Source organism: Erpetoichthys calabaricus, chromosome 4 (assembly GCF_900747795.2).
Source record: "Erpetoichthys calabaricus chromosome 4, fErpCal1.3, whole genome shotgun sequence".
Taxonomy (NCBI): domain Eukaryota; kingdom Metazoa; phylum Chordata; class Cladistia; order Polypteriformes; family Polypteridae; genus Erpetoichthys; species Erpetoichthys calabaricus.
The window spans coordinates 206,438,853-206,462,715 of NC_041397.2; the positions used below are offsets into that span (position 1 = coordinate 206,438,853).

General features: G+C 41.0%; 1 protein-coding gene across 1 annotated transcript in view; it reads right to left on the reverse strand.

Moving 5' to 3' along the window:
- LOC114650542 (uncharacterized) overlaps positions 1 to 22,894 on the reverse strand; it is a 44,092-nt gene extending 21,198 nt beyond the window's left edge. The window contains exons 1-2 of the mRNA XM_028800238.2: positions 22,642 to 22,894; positions 8,566 to 8,907 (exon numbers count right to left, since the gene is read on the reverse strand). Of these exons, the coding sequence (XP_028656071.2) occupies positions 8,566 to 8,907; positions 22,642 to 22,894 (595 nt within the window). The remainder of the gene's footprint in view (positions 1 to 8,565; positions 8,908 to 22,641) is intronic.
- Between the last annotated feature and the right edge of the window lie 969 nt (positions 22,895 to 23,863).

The following is a 23,863-nucleotide window of genomic DNA, read 5'->3' on the forward strand; positions in this document are numbered from 1 at the left end:
ATTGGTGATGTACATGCTTTTAAATTATTGACCGGCAGAGCGACAAGCAGCACAAAGCCAGCACAAAGTCCACTTCTCCTTAGCGTTCATTCAGCTCCCCACCCCCTTGACAATGCGAACTGCGCCTCCGGGGAGGGGGGTTTGAGCAAACGTGCGTTCAGCCCTCACACACCCACACACACACACACTCCTCCTTCTTCCGAACGCGCAGAGCGACAAGCAGGCATTTTGGCAGAAGCAGCACAAAGTCCATTTCTGGTCAGCGTGAGTTCAGCTGCCCCCCTTCACAAAGCGAGTGCAGACACATTGACGTCTGATCGCTGCGTGCAGTGTTGGTCTGTGGTGTTTAAGAATGTAGAAAGTGTTTAAGAGCATAGGAAGTGTTTATAAGAGAGTGGGAAAGGTTAACAAGAGAGTGGGAAAGGTTTATAAGAGTGTGGGAAGGGTTTATAAAGCCTTAAAATATGTATAAATAATAAAATAAATATAGGTCGCTACTTCGCGGATTTTCACCTATTTCACTTATTCCAGTACAGTAATCCCTCACCTATCGCGGGGGTTACATTCCAGAGCCCCCCGCGATAGGTGAGGGATTACTGTACTGGAATAAGTGAATTCAGAAAATCCTACACACTCTGTAAAAAGGTGAGATACTTTTAAATTAAGATTTAGCTTTATGGAAGTCAGTGCTCAAATAACAAGGTTGATGTGTTCACACAAAAGACTTTTGATGTCATGGCTCCTAAAGTCAAATGATCTAAGAGGCTTGAATTTTGCACATAGATCTCATCAAATACCCCTACACACATAAATCTCTCTATTATAAAAAAATAGCGACGAGATAAGACTTTTTCCCCGGGACGAGATGACAGAGAGACAGAAGACACTTTCACTTCCCGCGAGAGGGACAAGTCATGTCATACAACCTTCAGATGCAAGTCCTGTGATACACATTCAGAGCAGGTTAGAGATAATGGAAGTAGGAAAATTCGAAAGTCTCCAAAAAGGAGAGTAAAGATCGCATAAGCGCAAACAATCTGAAAAGATAACTCTGGGTAAAAAAACGGAACAGCAAAAAGAGATTGAATATTCAGGTGCTGTACAGGCTTTTAAACGTTCGAAGCTCTGCAAGAAATGCAGATCACGCAGCATGCAGCAGCAAGCCAACAGCTTCTCGAGCAAAGAGGAGGTGGAAGAAAAACACCTGTTACTTGTTTCCCAATGTATCACCGTTTATCTCCTTGGGGTGTGCTCAGCCCCCTTTCTTCAACACCGGTGCCTACCGCTGGCTGGGAGGGGGGGACGGGGAAAGGTAGGCGAGCGAATTGCAGATCACATGTTAGGGTAGCAGCAACTGCTTGAGCAAAGAGGAGTTAAAAAATGTATTTGTTTCCCATTGTATCACCATTTAAGAGGGGTTTCGGAGAGGTGGCTGCTGGCAAGGGGGAAAGGGGTTGGCAAGCGAAGCACAATATATATATATTGTCACATACGCGTGTTTAGGAGGCAACTAAAGGACTTGAGTACACGTAATTATGTAATTCCATGCCGGACCAGGGGGTGGCGAAGTGCACTAATCCTCCCTCTCGATCTTTTGCAGACCATTCTAGGAGTATCCCACCTGGCTCTGGGGCAGCCAATGACATCACTTCTGGTTCCAGTCCTGATGACATCACTTCCTTCACTGGCCTTTGAAGCTGCCATCTTGCTTCCAGTTAATCAGTTCTGTGAACATGTCTATTATTTTGACGCAGTTTTGCAGCAGGAAAAAATTATACGGGTGGCTGCCCCAAACCTTTTCCATGTTTTATGGTTGTTTTTGTGACAACTAAAGGGCTTGAATAAAAGTAATTCCACGCCTGACCAGGGGGCGGCGAAGTGCACTATATATATATATATATATAGTGGGGAACAGCCTGGACACAGACAGGCAGACATCATTTTGTCACCCAACACACAGACTCCCAAAAGTCCAGGCTAAACCACAATGCCTCACTCACTTCAGGCCACCTCCTGTCTCTCCTCTAAGACCTCATCCTCTTCCACCCGACTCCAGCCTCCAGCCATCTTGCGGAGGGAGGCAGCCCCTTTTATGAGCACCTGGATGTGCTCCAGGTGTTTCCCGGCAATCTCCCGCTGACAAGTGCCAGCTGCGTACCCGGACGCACTCCAGGTGTCCCCACTCGTCTTCCCCCCAGCACTTCCTGGTGTGGCGGACGTGCTGGGGTCCAGGGTTCTCCAGGCATGGGGGTGCCCCCTGGCAGTGACCATGGGCCCCTACAGGGTTGAGCTTTCCAGCTCTGTACCCGTGGCCCCCAAAGGAACCAGGGCAGTCACCCCCTCGTGATCTGGAGGAGGCGTAAGCCCTCCTCCGGTCTTCCTGGGTGTCCCGGCTGGGTGCCACCCCCAGCCGCGTGCCACAATATATATATGATACATTGTGCACGTTGTGGTTCCTTGCTTACATTTACTTACACCTATTAAAGTATCTAATCTTGTAAAAGAAAATGCACTTTATTTAAAGAAAGACTTTATATAATAATGTTTTTAAGTAGCTAGGCACAGAAATGCTAGGAGTACTGTAGGTATACAGTGATCCCTCGCTATATCGCGCTTCGCCTTTCGCGGCTTCACTCCATCGCGGATTTTATATGTAAGCATATTTAAATATATATCGCGGATTTTTCGCTGCTTCGCGGGTTTCTGCGGACAATAGGTCTTTTAATTTCTGGTACATGCTTCCTCAGTTGGTTTGCCCAGTTGATTTCATACAAGGGACGCTATTGGCAGATGGCTGAGAAGCTATCCAGCTTACTTTCTCTCTCTCTCTCTCTCTCTCTCTCTCTTGCGCTGACGTAGGGGCGTGTGAGCAGGGGGGCTGTGTGCAGCTGCTTCCTGAAGGACATGCTGAACGGAGCTTCGCATACTTAAAAGCTCAAAGGGCACGTATTGATTTTTTTTTTGACTGCTTGCTTTGCACTCCTTTGAAAAGGAAGATATGTTTGCATTCTTTTAATTGTGAGACAGAACTGTCATCTCTGTCTTGTCATGGAGCACAGTTTAAACTTTTGAAAAAGAGACAAATGTTTGTTTGCAGTGTTTGAATAACGTTCCTGTCTCTCTACAACCTCCTGTGTTTCTGCGCAAATCTGTGACCCAAGCATGACAATATAAAAATAACCATATAAACATATGGTTTCTACTTTGCGGATTTTCTTATTTCGCAGGTGGCTCTGGAACGCAACCCCCGCGATGGAGGAGGGATTACTGTACATTAGTACAAGTAGCATTAAATGTGTGAAGTTGAAGCTCAAGAAGAAGAAATGAATATGGATAAGGAGATTTACCACTGACTTGTATGCATCTTACGAAAGTACACAGTGGAAAAATGCAGACTTCTTAAATTAGATTTATTTTATCAAAATAACTTGAACACCATCTGGTAAATGCCACCACATCTTACTTTGACACCTATAATTTACACCATCCAGCCAGTTGGAAGTGTGCAACCAGTTTGTTTATGAGTTTGGATGGAAGAATCTGGTTAGTACCTGCAAGTATGGTGTAAAAGAACCATTTCTGAAGTTCATATATGTCACATGAACATGGCACAATATAGGGGGGATGTTTGTAAAAGTATCCTGGCTGGGGCCTAATTACTCCCTGTGCTATAATAATAAGACATTGTGGACACTGGCCCAGACACAGACAGGCAGACACCGATGGTTCACCCAACACACGTTTATTATACATAATTCTCTATTTACAAGTGCCACACAACCCCAAAACTCCCCCAAAGTCCAGGCTTCTACCAAAATGCCTCTCTTCAGATCTGCCTCCACTCCTCTCCTCCCAAGCTCTGTCTCTCATCCTCCCGACTCCAGCCATCAAATGGAGGGAGGCGGCCCCTTTTATCCATACCCGGATGTGCTCCAGGTGCCTCCCAATTAGCTTCCGCTGGCACTCCCCAGTGTGGCGGAAGTAGCGGCTGCGCACCCGGAAGCACTCTGGGTGTCCCTGGTCGTCTTCCCCCCAGCACTTCCAGGTGTGACGGAAGTGCTGAGGACCAGGGTTCTCACAGGCATCAGGACACCCCCTGGCGGTGACCATGGGCTCCTATAGAGTTGAGCTTCCAAGCTCAGTTCCCATGGTCCCCAAAGCCACCAGAGCGGTCGCCCCCTCGTGGTCTGGAGGAGGCGTCCTTCCGGGCATCCTGGCTGGGTGCCACCCTCAGCCGCTTGCCACAACATTATTACTATTAGTAACACTATAGTGGAAAGGTAAGATGGATAGATATTAGTGTGACTGTATTTATTGAATGTTTCACTTTTATTGTTTGTTGAAAATAAATACGAAATAAATACTCAGTGAGCATCCTCATCTATGTTTTCACTGAATCTGTTTATTCTATGTTCAGGATAGTGGAAGCCTAAGCATGTCTCAGCAATATTGGGTGTAAATATAAATAGTACTGGATGGGGTGTCCCCCCTTCACAGAGCACGCACACACACACACACACCAACACACACACTTATAAAGGGTTTGTTTAGACTTGCCAGTTTACTTAACATGCACATCTTTGGGATATGGAAAGAATACAAGAAAGAATACCAAGAAACAAAAAATAACTAACAGGCAAGATGTGATTCATAGAGTACATTTTAATATTTAACACTCGCTGTGTTCTGCTCTCTGGCTATTCCCTTCCTTCCCGCTCTGCATACCCGTGTAGCTCCACACCATCATTGTAACTCACAACACAAATTAAAATTTTGCCACATGGCATTTTACTTTGTGCCAGCTATTTATATGAAGACAAATCTGGCTTTTTTATAATTAACTTATCCTGATGTTTTCCTAATGATTTTGATTATTCTTTAAAGATTTATCATTTACTTCACTATTTACTGCTTCTTAAGATAAATTAAGACAATGGCAACCTTACCACAAATGACAGAAATGGAAAGACTTTTATTTAAAACCAAAAGCTGAAAAAAATGAAAGAATTGACTTGCTTCCATAAATCTAAATGTTACCTATGATGCTCAAATTCACAATGAAATTCTGTCTCCTGCTGATGATTTCAGATTATTATGTGGCTGCTCTTTATCCACTCAAGCCCTTAAGGACCAAAATTACTGGGCAGCTAAATAACAAAATTGACTGATATTCTGAAAACTACTGAGATATCAGACTAAACTATTGTAGATTAGTTTTACAATCTGAATGTTGGACAACCTAATTTCCATTTTGTCATGTATCTTCTCTCTGGACTACTGACAGCACGGACAGCTTGTGCTACAAGCCTCTCTCCTGGCTGCATATTAAAAAAGTCACGTCAAGAGAAACAGTCATGCCTCACCTCTGTTTTCCTGAAGAAATGGAGGTTTGGAATCGGGTGCTCTTTGTTGGGGAAAAGATGTTGCAGTTTATGAAGGTATCTGCACTTTATTGTGCAACGTGAACTCTACCACCAGAACAAGCCAATTGATCACAAGAAGGAATGTTGTGTAGCGTGAGCCTGGCATAATGGTGCTCTGTAATGTAAAGCACGGATTGGAGGAGTGAATTCTGAAGTACTCACAAAAACATTTCCTTTTCTCCTCCTCCATTTCTACATAGGTCATACTGAAGGAGATTTAACCAGTTCGGGTTCTTTCCCAGTCAGCCGTGTCCAGAGTGTGTCAGAATAGCCACTGGAGCATGAAAGGAGATTTTGAAAGATGTTTATGCATCATTACTGGACAATGATGTGGGATTTAAACCAGCACCTCTCTGAGAGACACTTTTCAAAGTATTGATGTGTCAACTAATTGCTGATCATTAAGGGACCAGCAGCGTGGAAAACCAGCAAAAACCTTCCACGGTCTCATAAAAGACAACTTCATGACAAGGAAGATGGCGAGCCGTGCGCAGTTTGAAGTGAGCTGTACATACGGTACGCCCTCTGTCTCCAATTAAGTGGTCTCCATTTGACGGCCCTTCGAGGATTATGTTAGTAGCATGGAGAAGTAAACTTCTGTGAGACTTTGTCAAGGTCTGCTTAAGGACCGAGTTGGCCAGACAACTGCCCCCTTCTCTCCAGAGATTGTGACAAATAGGTTAAAGGGGACATTGACCCTTTTAGAATCTGGAAATTATGCAGGTCAAAGCTACCTATACAAGAAACTCACAACCCACGTGCAGGAAGGGGGCAGAAATGTAAAAGTGTCCAGAAGAGCTTGCTCCTTTTATACTGTACAAACACACTAGACAGCGATTGTCTTGTTCACATCTGCTGAGTTAAACCTGACTGCAGGGACATTTCTCCACAGTTCTTAAAAAACACTCCCGTGAACTGGGGGTGAAAACGCTTTTAAACTGTCCCTACTGCATTCCTTAAGCCGACGTTACCATACTGCTTTTCTGGTTTTTTATTTATAAGTTGTCTAAGATCATAGTCAAACTTACTGTTAAAAAACTTCTTTTGTAGTAGTAGCACAGCACAGCTAATTTTAATCAATACATCTTTATTAAATGGCATTATACTTTTCGATTTAAGAAAAATGTTGCTATTACTGACCGCATTTGACTTGAGAAATGGGCTGGCAGCTAACTTCATAATTAGCACATATTTTTTTATACTTGAGGATGACTGTACTTCCTTATTCATGTCTGCAGCTAAATAGAGGAGAATAATATCTAGCATATAGGTTGATATTTTTTTCATTACTAATGTCTAACAATATAAACGTTTAAATAATTGCCTAACTATCTCATTTTAAAGCACAGCGAAGCTGAATAAGCCAGTTGCTCCTACTCCCAGAGTTTCATTGATAAGAACAGCACCATCTGGGCCAGTTTACGACTTAACTGCATCCTTTGACTCTAGAGACAATGATGAACAAATTAGCTGAAATGGGAGACAGGGGTGAGGTTTGTGCCTGAGCTGCAGGTCCCCCTATCTGCCATTTTCCATCCTGAGAAGACCATCTCTCCTGGTGGTCATATTCAGACAGGCCATGTTGTTTGGCTAAAGATGGGCTGACCAGAGAGATGTGCTTCCTGAAGCTACACATCTACCATTATCAGGTTGTATGGTTTGCAAATCCACATTCTTTTTGCTTGTATTTATGACATTAGCTGTAATATGTAAAGATTACAACTGACTGTCTACAATACATGAATAACTGTGTAACTTTTTCTCCTGCTTTTTTTGGTACTCTGTCTGATTGCCTGGGGTTACAGATGTAAAAGGAAGGGGGATGTGCTGAACTGCAGGACCCAACAGTGTGATAAGAGTATGGAATTTAGACAATGTGTTAAGGTCTATATAACAGAGTATACAAAGGACCCTACCATGACAAACAGAAGTATAATATGGACACATAATGCCAGTTTCCAATAATATTGTCATAATTGCATCTTGCATCTTCAGTGTTTACTATGATACATATAGATGTTTTAATGACTAAAATGTACAAACTGCTCAGGAGTCTCTGGTGTAACAACGATAATCAGCTAGTTTCGCTCATTGTTATGGAGAGAATGGGCTGCTTTGATCAAACATTGAGAACCTTTATGGATCTTGCTTCCTCACCCAGAACATAATCATTTATGTGGAGATTAGCAGAATAAAATTGGTGGAGACAGCTGTTCTTCACATTTGTGACCATTGAGCCCTGACATAAACAGCACTGTCTGGCTTAACTATGCAAAATTCCCTCCAAATTCTCAGTAGACATCATTAAGAAGGGTTGATAGGGTATAACACAACATCTCTGCTCATCTGTATGAATACACTTCTGATACACCTGAAATTTAAGTGTGTAAAAATGACTTTATATACTGATTTTAATAGAGTTACACTTTAAAGATCAAAGAATATCAAGAGCAAAATGATTAAAACAGATTAGCTTAGAATAGAGGCACAAATGAACCCAACTTACACGTCTTTGAGATTTGAGAGGAAAACTCACAGTTAGTCAGGAAAATTTCACAGTGACAGCAACCAGGACCCTATGAGGGTGTGAGGCAGCAGAGCGAACCACTGTGCTGCCCTGAGCCAGTCAGTGTGCCCCATTAGTTATACCAGAGCTTAGAAACACTTGCGTTATTGAAATGTAAGATGAAGCACACTTGGTGTTGTTAGGCAACAGCTTCATTTTAAAAAGTTTTGCTAAAACAAACTTTACAGTATGAATATTACTATTTTATACAGAACCTTCCAGTGGAAAACGCAGTCTCAATGGAAGTACAAGCATTTTCTTTTGTATTTTTTAAGAGTTGTAAATCAGACAATCTATGTTTAGATCATACGGGGAGTCAGTGGCAGCCTTGTGGTTTAAAGTTAACTGCCTTACATATTGGGAGGCCATTTCACCCTTACTGAAAATCAATAAATGTATACTTTTGAAAATAAGTACACTTTACAAATGGTATTTTTTACCCTACACAAGTGTACTCTGTGATTTTTTTCATCTGGCACAACAGATCTATGTTTACAAACTTCATAATATCAGTTATATTAAAGACTCACAACATATTGTAGCACCTCAGTTAGTGGCACAGTATAAGACACTTACCCACCACAGAAAGATTTGTCTCACTTGTGATCCCCACATGAGGCGGTGGAATGATTTTTTCTGTCTTACAAGTGTATCTCCCGCTGTCACTGACCCTCACATCCTGTAGTAGCAGCATTGGCCATGGTGAGCCAGTGACAAGCAGGCGTGTCTTGCAGTTTCTCATATTCCCAGTTTTGTTCTCCACAACGAATTCACAAATACGCATTTGGCTGGCTTCTTCTTTATACCAAGTGAAGTCAATCTTTGCTGCATTGGCAAATTTCTGGGAACAGTTGAACAAGACAGAGTTTCCCTTCTCTACAGTCACAAGCACTGCTTCCTGATACCACATGCAGGTGCCTACAGTATAGGAAGAAATAAAGTACTGTCAGCAGGTAACATGATTTTTTCAGATTATCCATTAAAACAATATCACCCAAAGCTTTAAACATAAAAAGAATTATTTAGCTTTTCCCTATACGACAATAATATTCATCTTTATTTGGTTAGTACCTCCTAGCAATACATCTAACTACATCCTTGCTTCATTCCTGCCTGGTGCCTGATGCTGCTACGCAGACTGCAGCCCCCAGTAAGTCTGAAGTGGACTAAGCATGTTTGACAATCGATGGATGGTTTGAAAATGCATAGTTATCACAACAAGGCATATGCATAGAAGTAAGCTTAATAGGAACAGAACCAGCACCATCTGCTCTTCCAAATCTACTTAAAGACATCCTAAGGAATGCCACTGTACAATTTGATTCTCCTATCATGACAAAACCATTAGTGAGTTCGGGTACTATGATGGACGATTTAATAGTGCTGAGACGTAAGAGGTCCATACAAGCTGAAGTGACATATGTATGTCACAAGAATGGAACTAGCATTTTAATATTTCAGTCAGAATGCTTTCCTAGAAGAATCAAATCCCTCAAATTCACAAAGAGCTATCCTGTAGTGCAGTGGTTCCTGCTTGTGCCTTACTGATCCTGAGTTAGAATCCTATGCTTGGTCACTGTCCAATTAGAGTTTCCAGATTTTCCCTCAGGTACTCCGGTTTTCCTCTCACATCCCTAAAGACCTGTGCGTAATTAGCCACTCTGAGTTTCAGTGTGGGTGTGTCCGTGAATGGCCTCTGAGGTGGACTGGATCTTTGCCCACAGAGAGTTTCTTTCTCCTATTCGATGCTACACAGACAGGCTGATCTAGATGACATAAGTGGGTTTCAGAATGTTATGTAATGCTTAGATTGAAATTGAAAAATGGCATCCTAAAATAAAAACGGGTTGGGGCAGACTTACCTAGAGGCTGAGACTACAGATTGCAAAAGCACAATTGTGCCAGTTTATTCACAAGTATTAATTCACTGTGTGACCCCCAAGTAAATAAGCTTACCTACCAAAACTACAATTGCTGAAATAATGGAAATATTTGCATGTGTGATTTGGATTTGGAAGTGTTGCCTAAATCAATGTATATCAGGAGACAACACAACATGATTATGTAACGTCTTGCTCCTCCTTTGAATGAGGGCACAGTGTCCACGTAACCAAAATAAGCCTGGAGCTGGAAGAAGTCAGCAGGGTTCATTGGAATAAGGACAAAAGACTACAACTAAAGACAGCTGTAAAAATTAACCTTAAAAGAGTCCTAAAATAGTAAGATGTTCAGCCTCCTCAATACATTTTATTGATTGTATTCAACTGACTGTGTAGACATGATATGTACAGTACGTTTTATTTATATTTTGCCATCTCTTTGTTATTTTTTCTTGGATGTGCCCATAAGCTGCACTGACACTGACTGATAAAGTAAACCATTCACTTCTATTTACGAAAGCTTTGTAATCTGTTCTGAGTTGGCATTCAGGAAAACCAATCAAGTATACTTAGAAGGGCCCTAAGGTGTCTGTTGGCATACTGCTGTATGTATGGCATAGTATTTCACGTCATAAAAAACACACACAGATGATGAGCTTGTTTCAAGTGTAATCCGTATGCTGTACATTTTTCTGTCTAAAATGTTTCACTGCTCATTCTTCCCAATGCCAAACTAGGAATACCGACCTCTTTAAAGAGAATTTGACTCCATGGGGTCTCTGGGCTTGTCGAAAAACAAGAATTAGAAAGAAATGAGGCTGTTCTGGGAAGACCTGGAGGTACTGTGTGGGCCAGAGTGCAGTAAGGAAGACTCTTGATGTTAAAGGTATTGTGTCCAATAATGGGACCTCAGAAGAGCCAGCAATACTAATATTAGCAGTACTGTCATGTGTATAGAGTAGTGAAATTCTAAATGGCAAATGGCGCCTCATACAACATACAACACATCATCAATATCCAGCGCCATGATGAACAAGAATATATTATAATACAGAACTTCATTTCATTAAATGCGCTCCTTACCAATTTTTCTAGTTGTGTCTTTTAATTGTAAGGATGGCAAGCTGTATCTGTGTGTTTGGTCATTTAGGAGCTAGGTGGCCAGGTAAACAAGACCTGCCAATTACACACCTTTAAACAACATTTAAATCTGCATGTCAGCTCTCGATGGTTGGTGTAAAAGATGACAAGACAAAAAAAAAAAGAGTTGGGATGACACAACCACCCTGTATATTATTAAGGCAAAATGTTAAAGGTTTTTCAGGATAAGAATGTCCCCAGGACACGAGTCTCAGACTAGACTGGCCAAAGTGACAACACTTCCTGTTAGGTACAGGCCAGGCAGGAAGAGGCGGGTCCACAGGTATGGATACTGGCAGTGACATCAGAGCTTGTCAGGTTGTCAATCATCCGGTCTATAGAGGGAGGGGGAGAAGAGGTGATAGTATACACTGCCATCTTGTGGATCTGCGTTGAATTACCACCACCAGAGCCTTTAAGCTGTCCCCAAGGTAGGTGCACATGTGTGACATTGGTCTCCAGGATGTGTCATAGCAGACATTGGCTTATTAGTTAATCCATCCATCCATCCTCTTCCACTTATCCGAGGTCAGGTCGCGGGGGCAGCAGCTTCAGCAGAGATGCCCAGACTTCCCTCTCCCCGGCCACTTCTTCTAGCTCTTCCGGGAGAATCCCAAGGCGTTCCCAGGACAGCCGAGAAACATAGTCCCTCCAGCGTGTCCTGGGTCTTCCCTGGGGCCTCCTCCCGGTTAGAGGTGCCCGGAACACCTCACCAGGGAGACGTCCAGGAGGCATCCTGATCAGATGCCCGATCCACCTCATCTGACTCCTCTCGATGTGGAGGAGCAGCGGCTCTACTCTGAGCCCCTTCCGGATGACTGAGCTTCTCACCCTATCTTTAAGGGAGAGCCCAGACACCCTGCGGAGGAAACTCATTTCAGCCGCTTGTACTCGCGATCTCGTTCTTTCGGTCACTACCCATAGCTCATGACCATAGGTGAAGATAGGAACATAGATCGACTGGTAAATTGAGAGCTTCGCCTTGAGGCTCAGCTCCTTTTTCACCACGACAGACTGATGCAAAGCCCGCATTACTGTGGATGCCGCACCAATCCGCCCGTCCATCTCACGCTCCATTCTTCCCTCACTCGTGAACAAGACCCCGAGATACTTGAACTCCTCCACTTGGGGTAGGATCTCGCTACCAACCCTGAGAGGGCACTCCACCCTTTTCCGGCTGAGGACCATGGTCTCGGATTTGGAGGTGCTGATTCCCATCCCAGCCGCTTCACACTCGGCTGCGAACCGATCCAGAGAGAGCTGAAGATCACAGCCTGATGAAGCAAACAGGACAACATCATCTGCAAAAAGCAGTGACCCAATCCTGAGTCCACCAAACCGGACCCCCTCAATGCCCTGGCTGCGCCTAGAAATTCTGTCCATAAAAGTTATGAACAGAATCGGTGACAAAGGGCAGCCCTGGCGGAGTCCAACTCTCACTGGAAACGGGTTCGACTTACTGCCGGCAATGCAGACCAAGCTCTTATTAGTTAAGTAATAGTTAATTAGTTTATGATTAGCATTTTAGTTTATTCTCTCTATCTGCTGGCAAGTCTATGATCTTTTACTATATGTTGATTAATTTCTAATCCAATATATAAGCAAATTCCTATAGCGGTGGATATTTTTCATGATTGGTGACCTGTGCAGCCAATTCTCTGTGAATAATATTAAAAAAAAACCCAAATATATCCTTTGTGTTTTTTGATGTGAACAAGTCTACTGGTATGCAATCATGCTGTTCCCCTACTTAAAACTAGGGCATAACACATGAAATGCACAAAATTTTGAGGCCTGAGGGGAACATAAGCATTTAATGAGAGGTCCATCAAATGTAGACAGATATTTCTTTTATTTCTTGAATATGCCTACTTCAGAGGTATTTTCAATGAAATATTTTAAGATTAAGGGCCAAGGCACAATGGTTAGGCTTTTGACTCAAGGATCCAGTGATGTACTTTTGCATCCTACACCTAAGTTTTGTCCAGGTCTCATTTCTGCATGGATTTCTCTCTGCATACTTCAGTATTCCTATAAGATCCTAAAGACATGCAGATTAGATAGACTGTTGTTTGTGTGAGCCCAGTGTTGTAGTAGCACCCTGTCTACTTTTGGATCAGCTATGCCATGCAATGCTGCTGCAATAAGCTCTGCGCCTACACTACATATTTCAAGGTGACACAGGGAAAAACCTGGGGGTTGGTGGTGGAATTGGCACTCCAGCCACCATAAAAAACCTCACACTGTTCCATTCCATCTGAACTAGTGTGGTGCTGAGGTGTCACCCGTTGCATGGCTGCACTCGGGTCCTAATCTGGGATCCTGAGTTGGTTTGTCATGTGGTGGGTGCGGCAATGCGCTGTATCAGCACGTGTGCCTAACCCTAACCTTAACTATGACTAAGTGACCAGCTCTGTGCTCTAATGCTTTATTAGTTTTCCACGTTATCAACTGAAAAACAACACGATCACATTGTGACTGATGCACTTGCTTCCTAAAGTTTGAATTCTGCACTTCTGTTACTTTTGTTGCAATTACCACTTTGAAGAAATATTTTATTCATACAATGATGACACAGGTTAGGGTCCTCATGCGGACTGATCTTGTGGTATACCACTACCGGTAGTTAATAAAGTAAGTAAGTAAATAAAAACCCACACAACTGCTTCACACCTTCTTTAACTCGACACTTACTGTCACAACAGCACAGTTTAGGACAGCTTATCTTTAAGTTAAATCCTACTGATAAAGAACTCTGAAATTAATAGTGAAACCTTCTGTAAGAATTTGAGCATCCTAACACGTAACTGGTAGAGTGACTAATCAAATGCAATGATACCATACAAAACCAAGATTTTTGCCTTGTACCTCCATGGCTCTCAATTGGAAGAAGTGATTTTGATAATAAATGGATAGTACTAGGGTGTTGTACCGTGTTAGCCATTATGAATGTAGAGAAAAGCCAAGCAAAATGACACCTTTTATTGGCTAACTAAAAAGATTACAATATGCAAGCTTTCGAGGCAACTCAGGCCACATCTTGCCTGAAGAAGGGGCCTGAGTTGCCTCGAAAGCTTGCATATTGTAATCTTTTTAGTTAGCCAACAAAAGGTGTCATTTTGCTTGACTTTTCTCTATAATAAATGGATGTAACTGTAAAACTCGCTTGAGCAGAGGAGCTGCAAAACTCTGCATTCAAAACCCATTTTTTCCATTACAGGGTCATGGAAAACCAAAGCCTTCCTTGGCAGCATCAGGCACATGGCAGGAACAAAAGCAACAGCACAGACAAACAGCAGTAGAAAACAATAATATGTACTGGAAAACAAGGATGAAAAAATACACACAAAATGCATAGGCACTAATGAAAAAAAAGCAACATTTTAACAAAATACTTGTCGAAAGACAGAACCCATCAGTCCCAAAAAGGCCCAGATAAATGGATGATCTTGCCATTTTGGGGGGCTGCCATGACCACTGTAACATCACACATCATCTTGGATCGCAAATGGAAGATAGACAGGCAAACAAACCAATGTGATCTTGTTGAAATTAGTACATAAATAATGCTGCAAAACAGGGTGTGGCAGGCTAGCACTGGTCAAATTAGCTGGCCATCATCCCCATATTCAGCCAGATTTGACACAATGGAGGAATTCTAATGTGGACCATTTACAAAGCTACTTAACTCTTTGAGACCTGAATATTTTTTTTTGCAAAAAAACTCAAAGCAATGGTTTCGCACATAAATCTACATAAAACATTTTTTTCTGCGTGCTGTCGCTGCCGTCAGTGCCTGTTTGGCATCTCTGGTAGCAGTGGCTGCATGGGGGTGGCTTGATGGTCAGCAGGAATGTGCAGTGGGCCGGCTGCCTGGTTGTTTTCACGCCGCAGAAGGGTGGTGGTGGCAGTCACAGTGTGACGCAATCTGGTTTGAACCTCTTGTCATCATAGGTGGCGGTCCTCCTGGGGAAACCTTCTTGTATGTGCATCAACTACACAAACGTGTTCAGCACCACAATCAGCTGGAGACTGATCAGCTGGTGCTGGTACCTCACTTTGGTTTTCGATCTCCATCTCTAGTTTACTTACCTCAAAAATCAGAGTCTGATTCAGCGATAATACGTCAAATGTCGTCCATTAAGTATTTGGCTTTGCACATTCGCTTTGGTCTCCCACCAGATGTTGATGCCATATAGGTTGTTTGCTCTTTGCTACTCATGCACACGCAGAGAATCAAGGTCACATCAGTGAAGCTAACTTTCCTTCTAGCAAAGAGAGTTAAACTAAAACGTAATGGTGAGTTTTATGGCAGTTCATTGCTGATTACCGTAATCTACCCCTGAATTTCAACAAAAGTCAACATCCACCCTGAAGGAGTCAATCTAATTAAACAGTCAAATGCTTATCATAAGTCAGCACTGATACAACAAAACAATGTCATCTTTTAATAATGGTCACCTATTTGTCATCAGCCAATATTAATGCAATCCTGGAAATGAGTGATTAAGTAAAATCCCCGTATTTGTCACCAGAAGAACTGACGGAAAGTCAGGATTGTTGAGGGCGGTGTTTTTATCATGAAGCCAGCTTTGGAAGAATATGACAAAATAAACAGTGAAGAAATGGCAAGCAGTCAACAATATTAATGGCTTTTGTTAAATTTAAAGTATTTATTGTATAAACAACACCAAAAAAGTCACCCCACACTAATTAGAACTTTAATGGACATATTGTTGTGACGCTGACCTACTTGTCATTGACATTGTTCAGCCGTTTGTAAAGGCACTACTCCTAAACCATAGCCTTAGACTTCTGAGTTTTTGCCAGCAGCACTCAGAGTTGCCCAATGAGCAGCACTGGCAGCAGGGCTTCATTCTGAATGTTTTTTTTTAATTAAAACTAGCGACAGGGTTCTGTAATTATTAGCAAGCTCACTAATTTTCCATTCATTTGTCTCTCTTCTGAAACACAATATAAAATACGAAAATTAATGGCACATGAAATGTTTTATTAAGGGGGTGTGGGTCACAGAGAAGCTGAAGCCTATTCCAGCAAGCATTGATTTTTACAAAGTTTTATTAAACAGGCCCTTTTTCCATAATTACACACGGGCCAAATGGTATAAAATTAATTGGTCACTGGCTGTCTGTCTTTTTATTTCCGTTGAATTAATGTGCCTCTCCTATCCCTCCTTCTGACCCACCATGGTTCACAAAGCTAATCACTGTTTTCTGTTTTCTGAACCTGCAGCAGCTCTAAATAACGATACCTGTAACCAGCTGATGTATGGATATGCACTTCGAAAGCGTTGTACAGAATATCCATCCATTTTCCAAACCGATGCATCCGAACACAGGGTCACGGGGGTCTGCTGGAGCCAATCCCAGCCAACACAGGGCACAAGGCAGGAAACAATCCTGGGCAGGGTGCCAACCCACCGCAGGACACACACAAACACACCCACACACCAAGCACACACTAGGGCCAATTTAGAATTGCCAATCCACCTAACCTGCATGTCTTTGGAATGTGGGAGGAAACCGGAGCGCCCGGAGGAAACCCACGCAGACACGGGGAGAACATGCAAACTCCACGCAGGGAGGACCCGGGAATCGAACCCAGGTCCCCAGATCTCCCAACTGCGAGGCAGCAGCGCTACCCACTGCGCCACCGTGCCGCCCTGTACAGAATATAAAAATTGAAAATACAAGTTCCCTGTTCATTTGATCTTAATCAGGAGCTAATCTGTGCCATCAGGCAAAATGTCGCTTAAGTTTAATTCTGCCCCCCAGGTGCAAGCTGGAGAATGTCTGTTGTCCGGTGTCTGTCTTCACTTTAAAAGCACTCACTTACATTGTTGTATGATTGATTTAATAACCAAACCAATCTACTAGGCTCTGTGGGCAGCAGTAAGAGGAGAACTAATTCCAGCCTGACTGTTCTCACATTCACACATTGGAGATAAACAGCTGAGATGGAAACAGGGCCATCCTGCCAAAGACCGTGTACAGAAAGTCTTGTAGACGTTTTATAGAGAACCGCATTGACCACAAGCTGCAGGCTACACAATGATTGGATAAATGTTAAAAAACGAGGTGCACAAGTATGAGCTAAGATAAGACTCTGTGGAAGAGAAAGACCCTTCCTGTCTAGTTTTCTCATTTTTAATGCTCAAGATAACATTTGGCCTGGGCACCGACTGATTCGACTTTTTCAGAGGAACAAAACCAACCTTACATTTATAAATGGAACATTTCATCTGAAGGATACGTCATGTTTTACATTAGTCAGAACTATAGCTTCCTTCTTCAGTGTCTTGGGGGGAAAACCTTTATTGCCCAACTTCAATATTATTGCTTGAAAACAATGCATCTTTCAATTCTAAATAACCTAGATTATAAGAAGACATCTGTGTGTCAAACATTAAAGACTCTTCCAACTGATACACAAATATCACATACACATATCCATCATCCCCAATCCATTTCCTGACTCGCTTATCCAAGGCAGAGTTACATGGGAAGTGGTGCCTGTCTTAGTGGCACTGAGCTCAAGGCAGGAAACATGCTTGGACAGGGTTCAGCCAACTGCAGACGAGCTTTGTTATTCTCACTGCTCTGCCGCACTGTTTCACTGCCCTTCCTGTCTGCTATTGTTCTCTGGATGGCCTCCTGCATTTTCTTTGTCATACACTGCAATTTATTGCTTTTTCATACGCGGTCCACTTCCTTTTGAATTACAACATTTTTGGTGTATCTGTAAAGCTAATTATAAAAGTGAGTTCAAACAGAGGGGCTATTTACCCCTTTTAATGAAATATAGTGCTGAGCTATTAATAACTTATCTTGCCGAATATCTAAACATTTTTATATTCTGGTGTCTAATGGGCTTTACTAATAAAATGTGATGGCAATCAGCTTACTAACCATCTTAAATCACATGCTTTTTTCTTCAGAAGTTGCTACCCAGTATTCCAGTCCTAGTGCACCCCAAAACCTGATTCATGTAACAGTTGAAATTAACTGATAATTAGACTTAGCACCAGATTGTTAAAGGTCCAACTCATTATTATAATCATATATTTGATATAAATAATACTAATGCAGAGCTTTAACATTTAAATAACACTCCATTAAATGAAATTAGCTCTGATCACTGCTTCATTGTGTTTCAGTTGTTCTTGCACTTCACAAGACAATAAAAAATTAAAATGAAGAACACTGGCTCATGCAGAATGTGACTATATATTAAAATATTGGCATATTGTGAAGAAATCAAACTTGGTGATGGAGAACAATATACATCAGTTAACGCACAATTATGATATCTTAGAAAGAGGCATTAGATATAACAGCCTCTCAAAACAAAAGTACACAACACCCTGATGTAATGAGAGCACTTCTGCTCTTAATTTAAATTTCTAAAAAAAGCAAGCGTAGATGGAGTGATACAAAACTACAGGTTTTCTGAATTGCACGGACAGAAAGTGCTAAAAGCCTTAAGGAAGATGTTTTTCACTTGCTCTAACTACTGTCCTAGGTTAACAGATGAAAACATCCTCACAGTTGCTAGTGTAACAAATGCTAAATCTGAACTACCTACAAAACATTAGCAGTGCAGATTTTATAATGTTCTTATTAATTAAAATGATAAGAGCCCGTGTTTCAATGTCATCATGAAAACTAAAGATTGGAGTGCCAAACCCTGTCTCCTCTAGCACACACAGTCTCAGTAATTTAAATTTGGTAACACAACAGTAAATCATAACTTTACGTTCTAAAGTGAAATCTACTTAACTTTCTCTTAGACCGTGTTCCACCAAAACTAGTGAGAACTTCAATTGCTCTTCTGGCAGCACACATTAAAAAAAATAATAGTTAGACACACAGACAAATCAAGTACTAACTTAACTATCTCTTTATCTGTCTATATGCGTTTTTAAAATGTATCTTTTCTTTCTAAAATTTTTGAAAAAAGTAGTTGCCAAGCAGATTCAATCTCAAGATACACTCCACAATATATTGGAGAAATTCTAGTATGGGTTTCTCCCTTGTCACAGTACTGAAACAGCACTAACTCAGGCTGGAAATGACATTGTGATATCTTCTTACAGTACGAAGAGAACGCTACGGCAATTATGTAGTTAAACTGAAGTACAGCTTTTGACACCACTGATCACTCTATTCTGTCACACAGGCTGAGAAACTCTGTTTGGCTCTCAGGCACAGTTCTTGTGTGGTTTAGTTCTTATTTATCAAATGAATTTCAGTACATAAAGAAATGTTTACATATACTTATTTGGTTAATGCCTTTATCCAAGCTGACTTGCAACATTTGAGATAAAATTGTTTTTTCAGTTGGACAGCAGGCAGGCGAAGTGACTTTCTCATGGTTACACAATCACTGTAGCAGGATTTGAACCCACTGCCTCAGGGTCCAAAGCCTTAACCACTATGCCACACTACCTGACATGTGGAAATGTGACAACAGTAGACTGTCATTACCTCCAAATATTAAACACCTTGTTCTGCAGGGCTCAGTACTTGGACCTTCACTGCTTTTCCTTTACATGCCACCAACGATAATAACATTTGAAAACATCTTTATTTTCACTGACACCCAGCAACTTGTTATTGATAATTCCTCTGTCTCCCCTTCCCCACAGGTTAAGAGTCTTTATCCTTTCAGTCCCACATTAATAACATCTCCCGGTCTGCTTATTTCCACTTGCGTAACATTAATCGTATTCGCCCATCCCTCACTCCCCACAACACTGCTATCCTTGTTCATAGCCTTATCACTTCTCGTCTGGATTACTGCAATTCCCTTTTCTTTGGTCTTTCTCGCAAATCTCTTTATAAGCTTCAACTGGTCCAGAATTCAGCTGCCCGCATCATTACTAGAACCTCTATTCACCATATCACTCCCGTTTTGCAGCAGCTTCATTGGCTTCCAGTTCAGTTCCACATTCAATTCAAAATTCTTCTGTTAACTTTTAAGGCTATCCACAACCTTGCCCCCCCCATATCTGTCTGACCTCCTCCATGTTGCCATTCCCTCCCATACCCGTAGATCCTCCATCCACTTGACTGTCCCCTTCGTCCGTCTTACCACTATGGGGAGCAGAGCATTCAGTTGCTCTGCTCCCCAGCTCTGGAACTCACTACCATCTGAGCTTAGAAATATTGAATCATTTTCACTTTTTAAATCTAAACGTAAAACTCATAAGACTGCTTTATCTCTTTGATTACAATTGCTCTCTGTCTGATTTTAATTTTTGTATTTTAGTTTTGTTTATAATGTGTGTTTTATCTATTGTTCGGTGTCATTGAGTGTTTAGAAAGGCGCCTACGAATAAATAAAATGTGTTATTATTATTATTAATTTCCTTTCTTTTACAGGGTTCTTAACTAACTGGTTTATAGATTTATATATTTATTTGTCACGTACACATTTGTACAACACAATGATAATGAAATGTGGCAAACTCTGTTACTAAGTATAAAACAAAGTATGGCTAGGAGGAGAAACTGTTTAAAATTTAAAAAAAAAATTGTGTTAGTGAAATAAAAGAGTGGACAGATGATGACTACTTCTATGATTTTTGAACATGAAACAATGAGCAATGGAGCAATGATGCAGACCACAACAATATCCTGTCATGTTTAAATGCAGAAACTTGAGACAGATTCTAAATATGAAGGCAAATTTGCTGGCAAATCAATCCTTAACTTTAATTCAAGTAGAGTTGCAATGCAATACTCACTAGCTGTTCAAATATAGGGTGGTCCAGATCTAATTATGCAATTTTCATTACGCTATAACTTATTAAGTTTATTACATAAAGAATTCACAAAAAAATATTTTTGTTGCCGATAGATGCCAGCACCTACCCTGCATTCCAAAATGCCGGGGAGATGGTTGTCAGTCGAACAGCGGGTGCGATGTGTTCGCCTTTTCATAATTGCATAATTAGATCTGGACCACCCTGTAGTTCTTTATGCGGCTTTCAGTAAATTCAAAATGCTGTTGCAAGAATTATTACAAGAAGCAGAAAGTAAGAACACATACCCGCGGTCCTTAAATCTTTACACTGGTGTTCAGTTAGGGTTAGGGCTGATTTAACTGTCCTCCTTCTTACATATAAAGCTTTTAATGGCCTCTGCCCTACTGTGTAAACTTATCATTACATATAAACCACAGTGCACATTTACATCTCAAGATGATAGCCTACTAAAGATTCCAAGAAATAACAAAATAACAGTGAGAGATTGAGCTTTAGTTACAGGGCCCCGAAGCTGTGGAATGACCTAGCTGCCAATTTAAGACATGCCCTTATAGTTTTTTAATCAAAGCTGCTGATTAGCTTCTATATTGCATCTAAGTTTGTTAGTTATTTGTCTGAAAATATAAGCATTTCAAAAACTATGAACTGCTACTAACGTCTCAGTTCCGTTTCTCTTCTTGGTATCTTGCTGGGGAACTCGGTGCCACTGCTCTACTTCCCAGCTATTTTCAGGCACATGGAAAAGATATCTGAGATACTGGGAGCCTTGGAATCCAATGATGCAAAATTTTGTTGTCCTGTATACTGTTCAGCACAAACATTTTGTAGAATACCCTTGAGTGGGTGGGCAGTTGGTTAGTCCAGAATTGCATCTCTCTCTGACTTTGTCTTTGACTTTGAGATATCACCGCCTATAGACTTGCACTGACCACTGGGATTTTTTCCTCCAGGAATACTGCTGCTTTCACTTACATTCTTGTCAGCTGGTCATAGATCAGTAATACTATTAATGAACTAAAATTGTTAGGATGTTTATATTAATCACTTGAAAATGGCACTGTTTTACTGTATGTTTATGTATGTTACTGTACTGTGTGTACATTGTGTAATTTGTAAATTTGCACTTTAGCTGTAAGCTTGTTACAGTAGCACTCCGAGACTGAATGCAGTGCAAAGTATTCAACAAAAACAAACTAACTTAACTTGACATTCAGTTTCAATTTCTATTTAATCCAATTCAGTCTTGAGCCAGCAGGTACCAGTCAATGATGGGATGCCAGTCCATTACAGGACATCTTCATCTGGATACTTAAACTAAACTATTTATTCTTAGTGCTGATAAGACATCTTAAAAATATTACCACTGATTCTGTGACAGACACGCATTTGCAGTCATTTCTTATTCATTCAATACTGAAATATCACAAGAACATTTGGCTGAGTTAAAAACATAAAAAAAATGTAAATTAATAAATAAAAATAACCCTTTTTCTTGCTGAACTTTTCTGTTACATTATCTTAAAGTTGGAAGCTTAAGGAATGTACAATAAACAAAAATAACAGCCATAATTGTATTTTAGATTTATAGGACACCACAAAATCATTTATATGCACACAAAATAATAAATGCTGCTACAGTTGTTAATTCATCAACCCTCAGGTTCACAACAGGGTCAGACCTTTATCAGGCAGCATTGGGTTCAAGGAATAACCAATTAAATTTCATAGAGTGTGTTTTAATTTTTTCATTAAAAAAATAAATAAATGATAATACTGTGCCTAAGACAACCTGTGAAATAAGGCAAGATTTAATTGTTACTAAAAAGAGAAATGTAAACTTACCTGAGAAAATGAGTAGAAAAACTGAACGTGGGACTCTGCATAAACTTGGGTGCATCGAACACATAGTGCTGACATTGGTGAGAAGGAGCAGAGCTATGAGCCTGAGCCCTCCTATAAGCCTTTCTTGCTGTAGTTTGTCTTCCTGCCCACTGTCCACTGTGAACAAGAAACACACAGCACTCATATGTCTTTGAAGTCTTGCTTCATATCTTTTAACCACAACTACCGGTAGCAAAACTGCTTTTTTTTCCATTGTAAAGCCCACACAGATGACACTCCTGCTTTGCTCTCCATACAAGAGCAAAGCAGTTGTCACTACTTCTTGTCATATGTATTTAAAAAGTATTGTGTGTTTTTTCGAAACATGTGACATTAACACCTTTAAGTTGGCCAGCCACCCAATTCTTAGGTGAACAGTTTACACAAGCAGCCTTCTGTATCTTTAAAAACTGCTGTATTTTTTCACCTTCAGCCTCGACTGTGACAGTTCACAGGATTGAAATAAGTTCAAGAAAACTAAGAAAATGTCACAAAAAAATACACAAAGCAATTTATCTCACAAAACTGGATGGGATTGTGTGGTCACATTGCTAATACAAAAATTACATGTTTCAAATCGGTGAATTTTCTCTTTTTCATTCCTACAATTTTTCCTAGCTCTGTGTGTGTATGTGGCAAAAAAAGTGAAAACCCACAGTGACATCAAAAGCAGCACTTTTCCAAAAATTACTGTACAGACACGCAGATAAGTTCTCCCGTGCATAAGTCGGGACTTGATTTTGCAGTATAATTTCTGGTATTTTATAATGTTGGTTGTATAAGTTGAATGCAGAAAACTCACGCTATTGGTACAAGAGATTATGATATGCTAACGCCCATCTGAGAGAGTAACCACGGAACACACTGCCTTTTTTTCTATGTATCTGTATCAGCGTGTGTTCCTAACCTCTCTCTCTCGCTCTCTATTGTGCCTACGTGACCACACAGTAATACCCAAACTATTCCGAAGCAATGTTTGCACTGATTTGTGTTTTTTGTATCTCACAATCTCATACACCTTTATTGTAAGAGCATCCCTTATCTACGATGGAGCGTTCGATCAGAAGAAAATATGAAACTGGTTTTAAATTAAACGTCGTTGAAGTAGCGAAAGAAATTGGTAACTGCGCTGCTGCAACAAAATTTTATATATCTGAGAAACTGATGCGAGATTGGAGGAGGC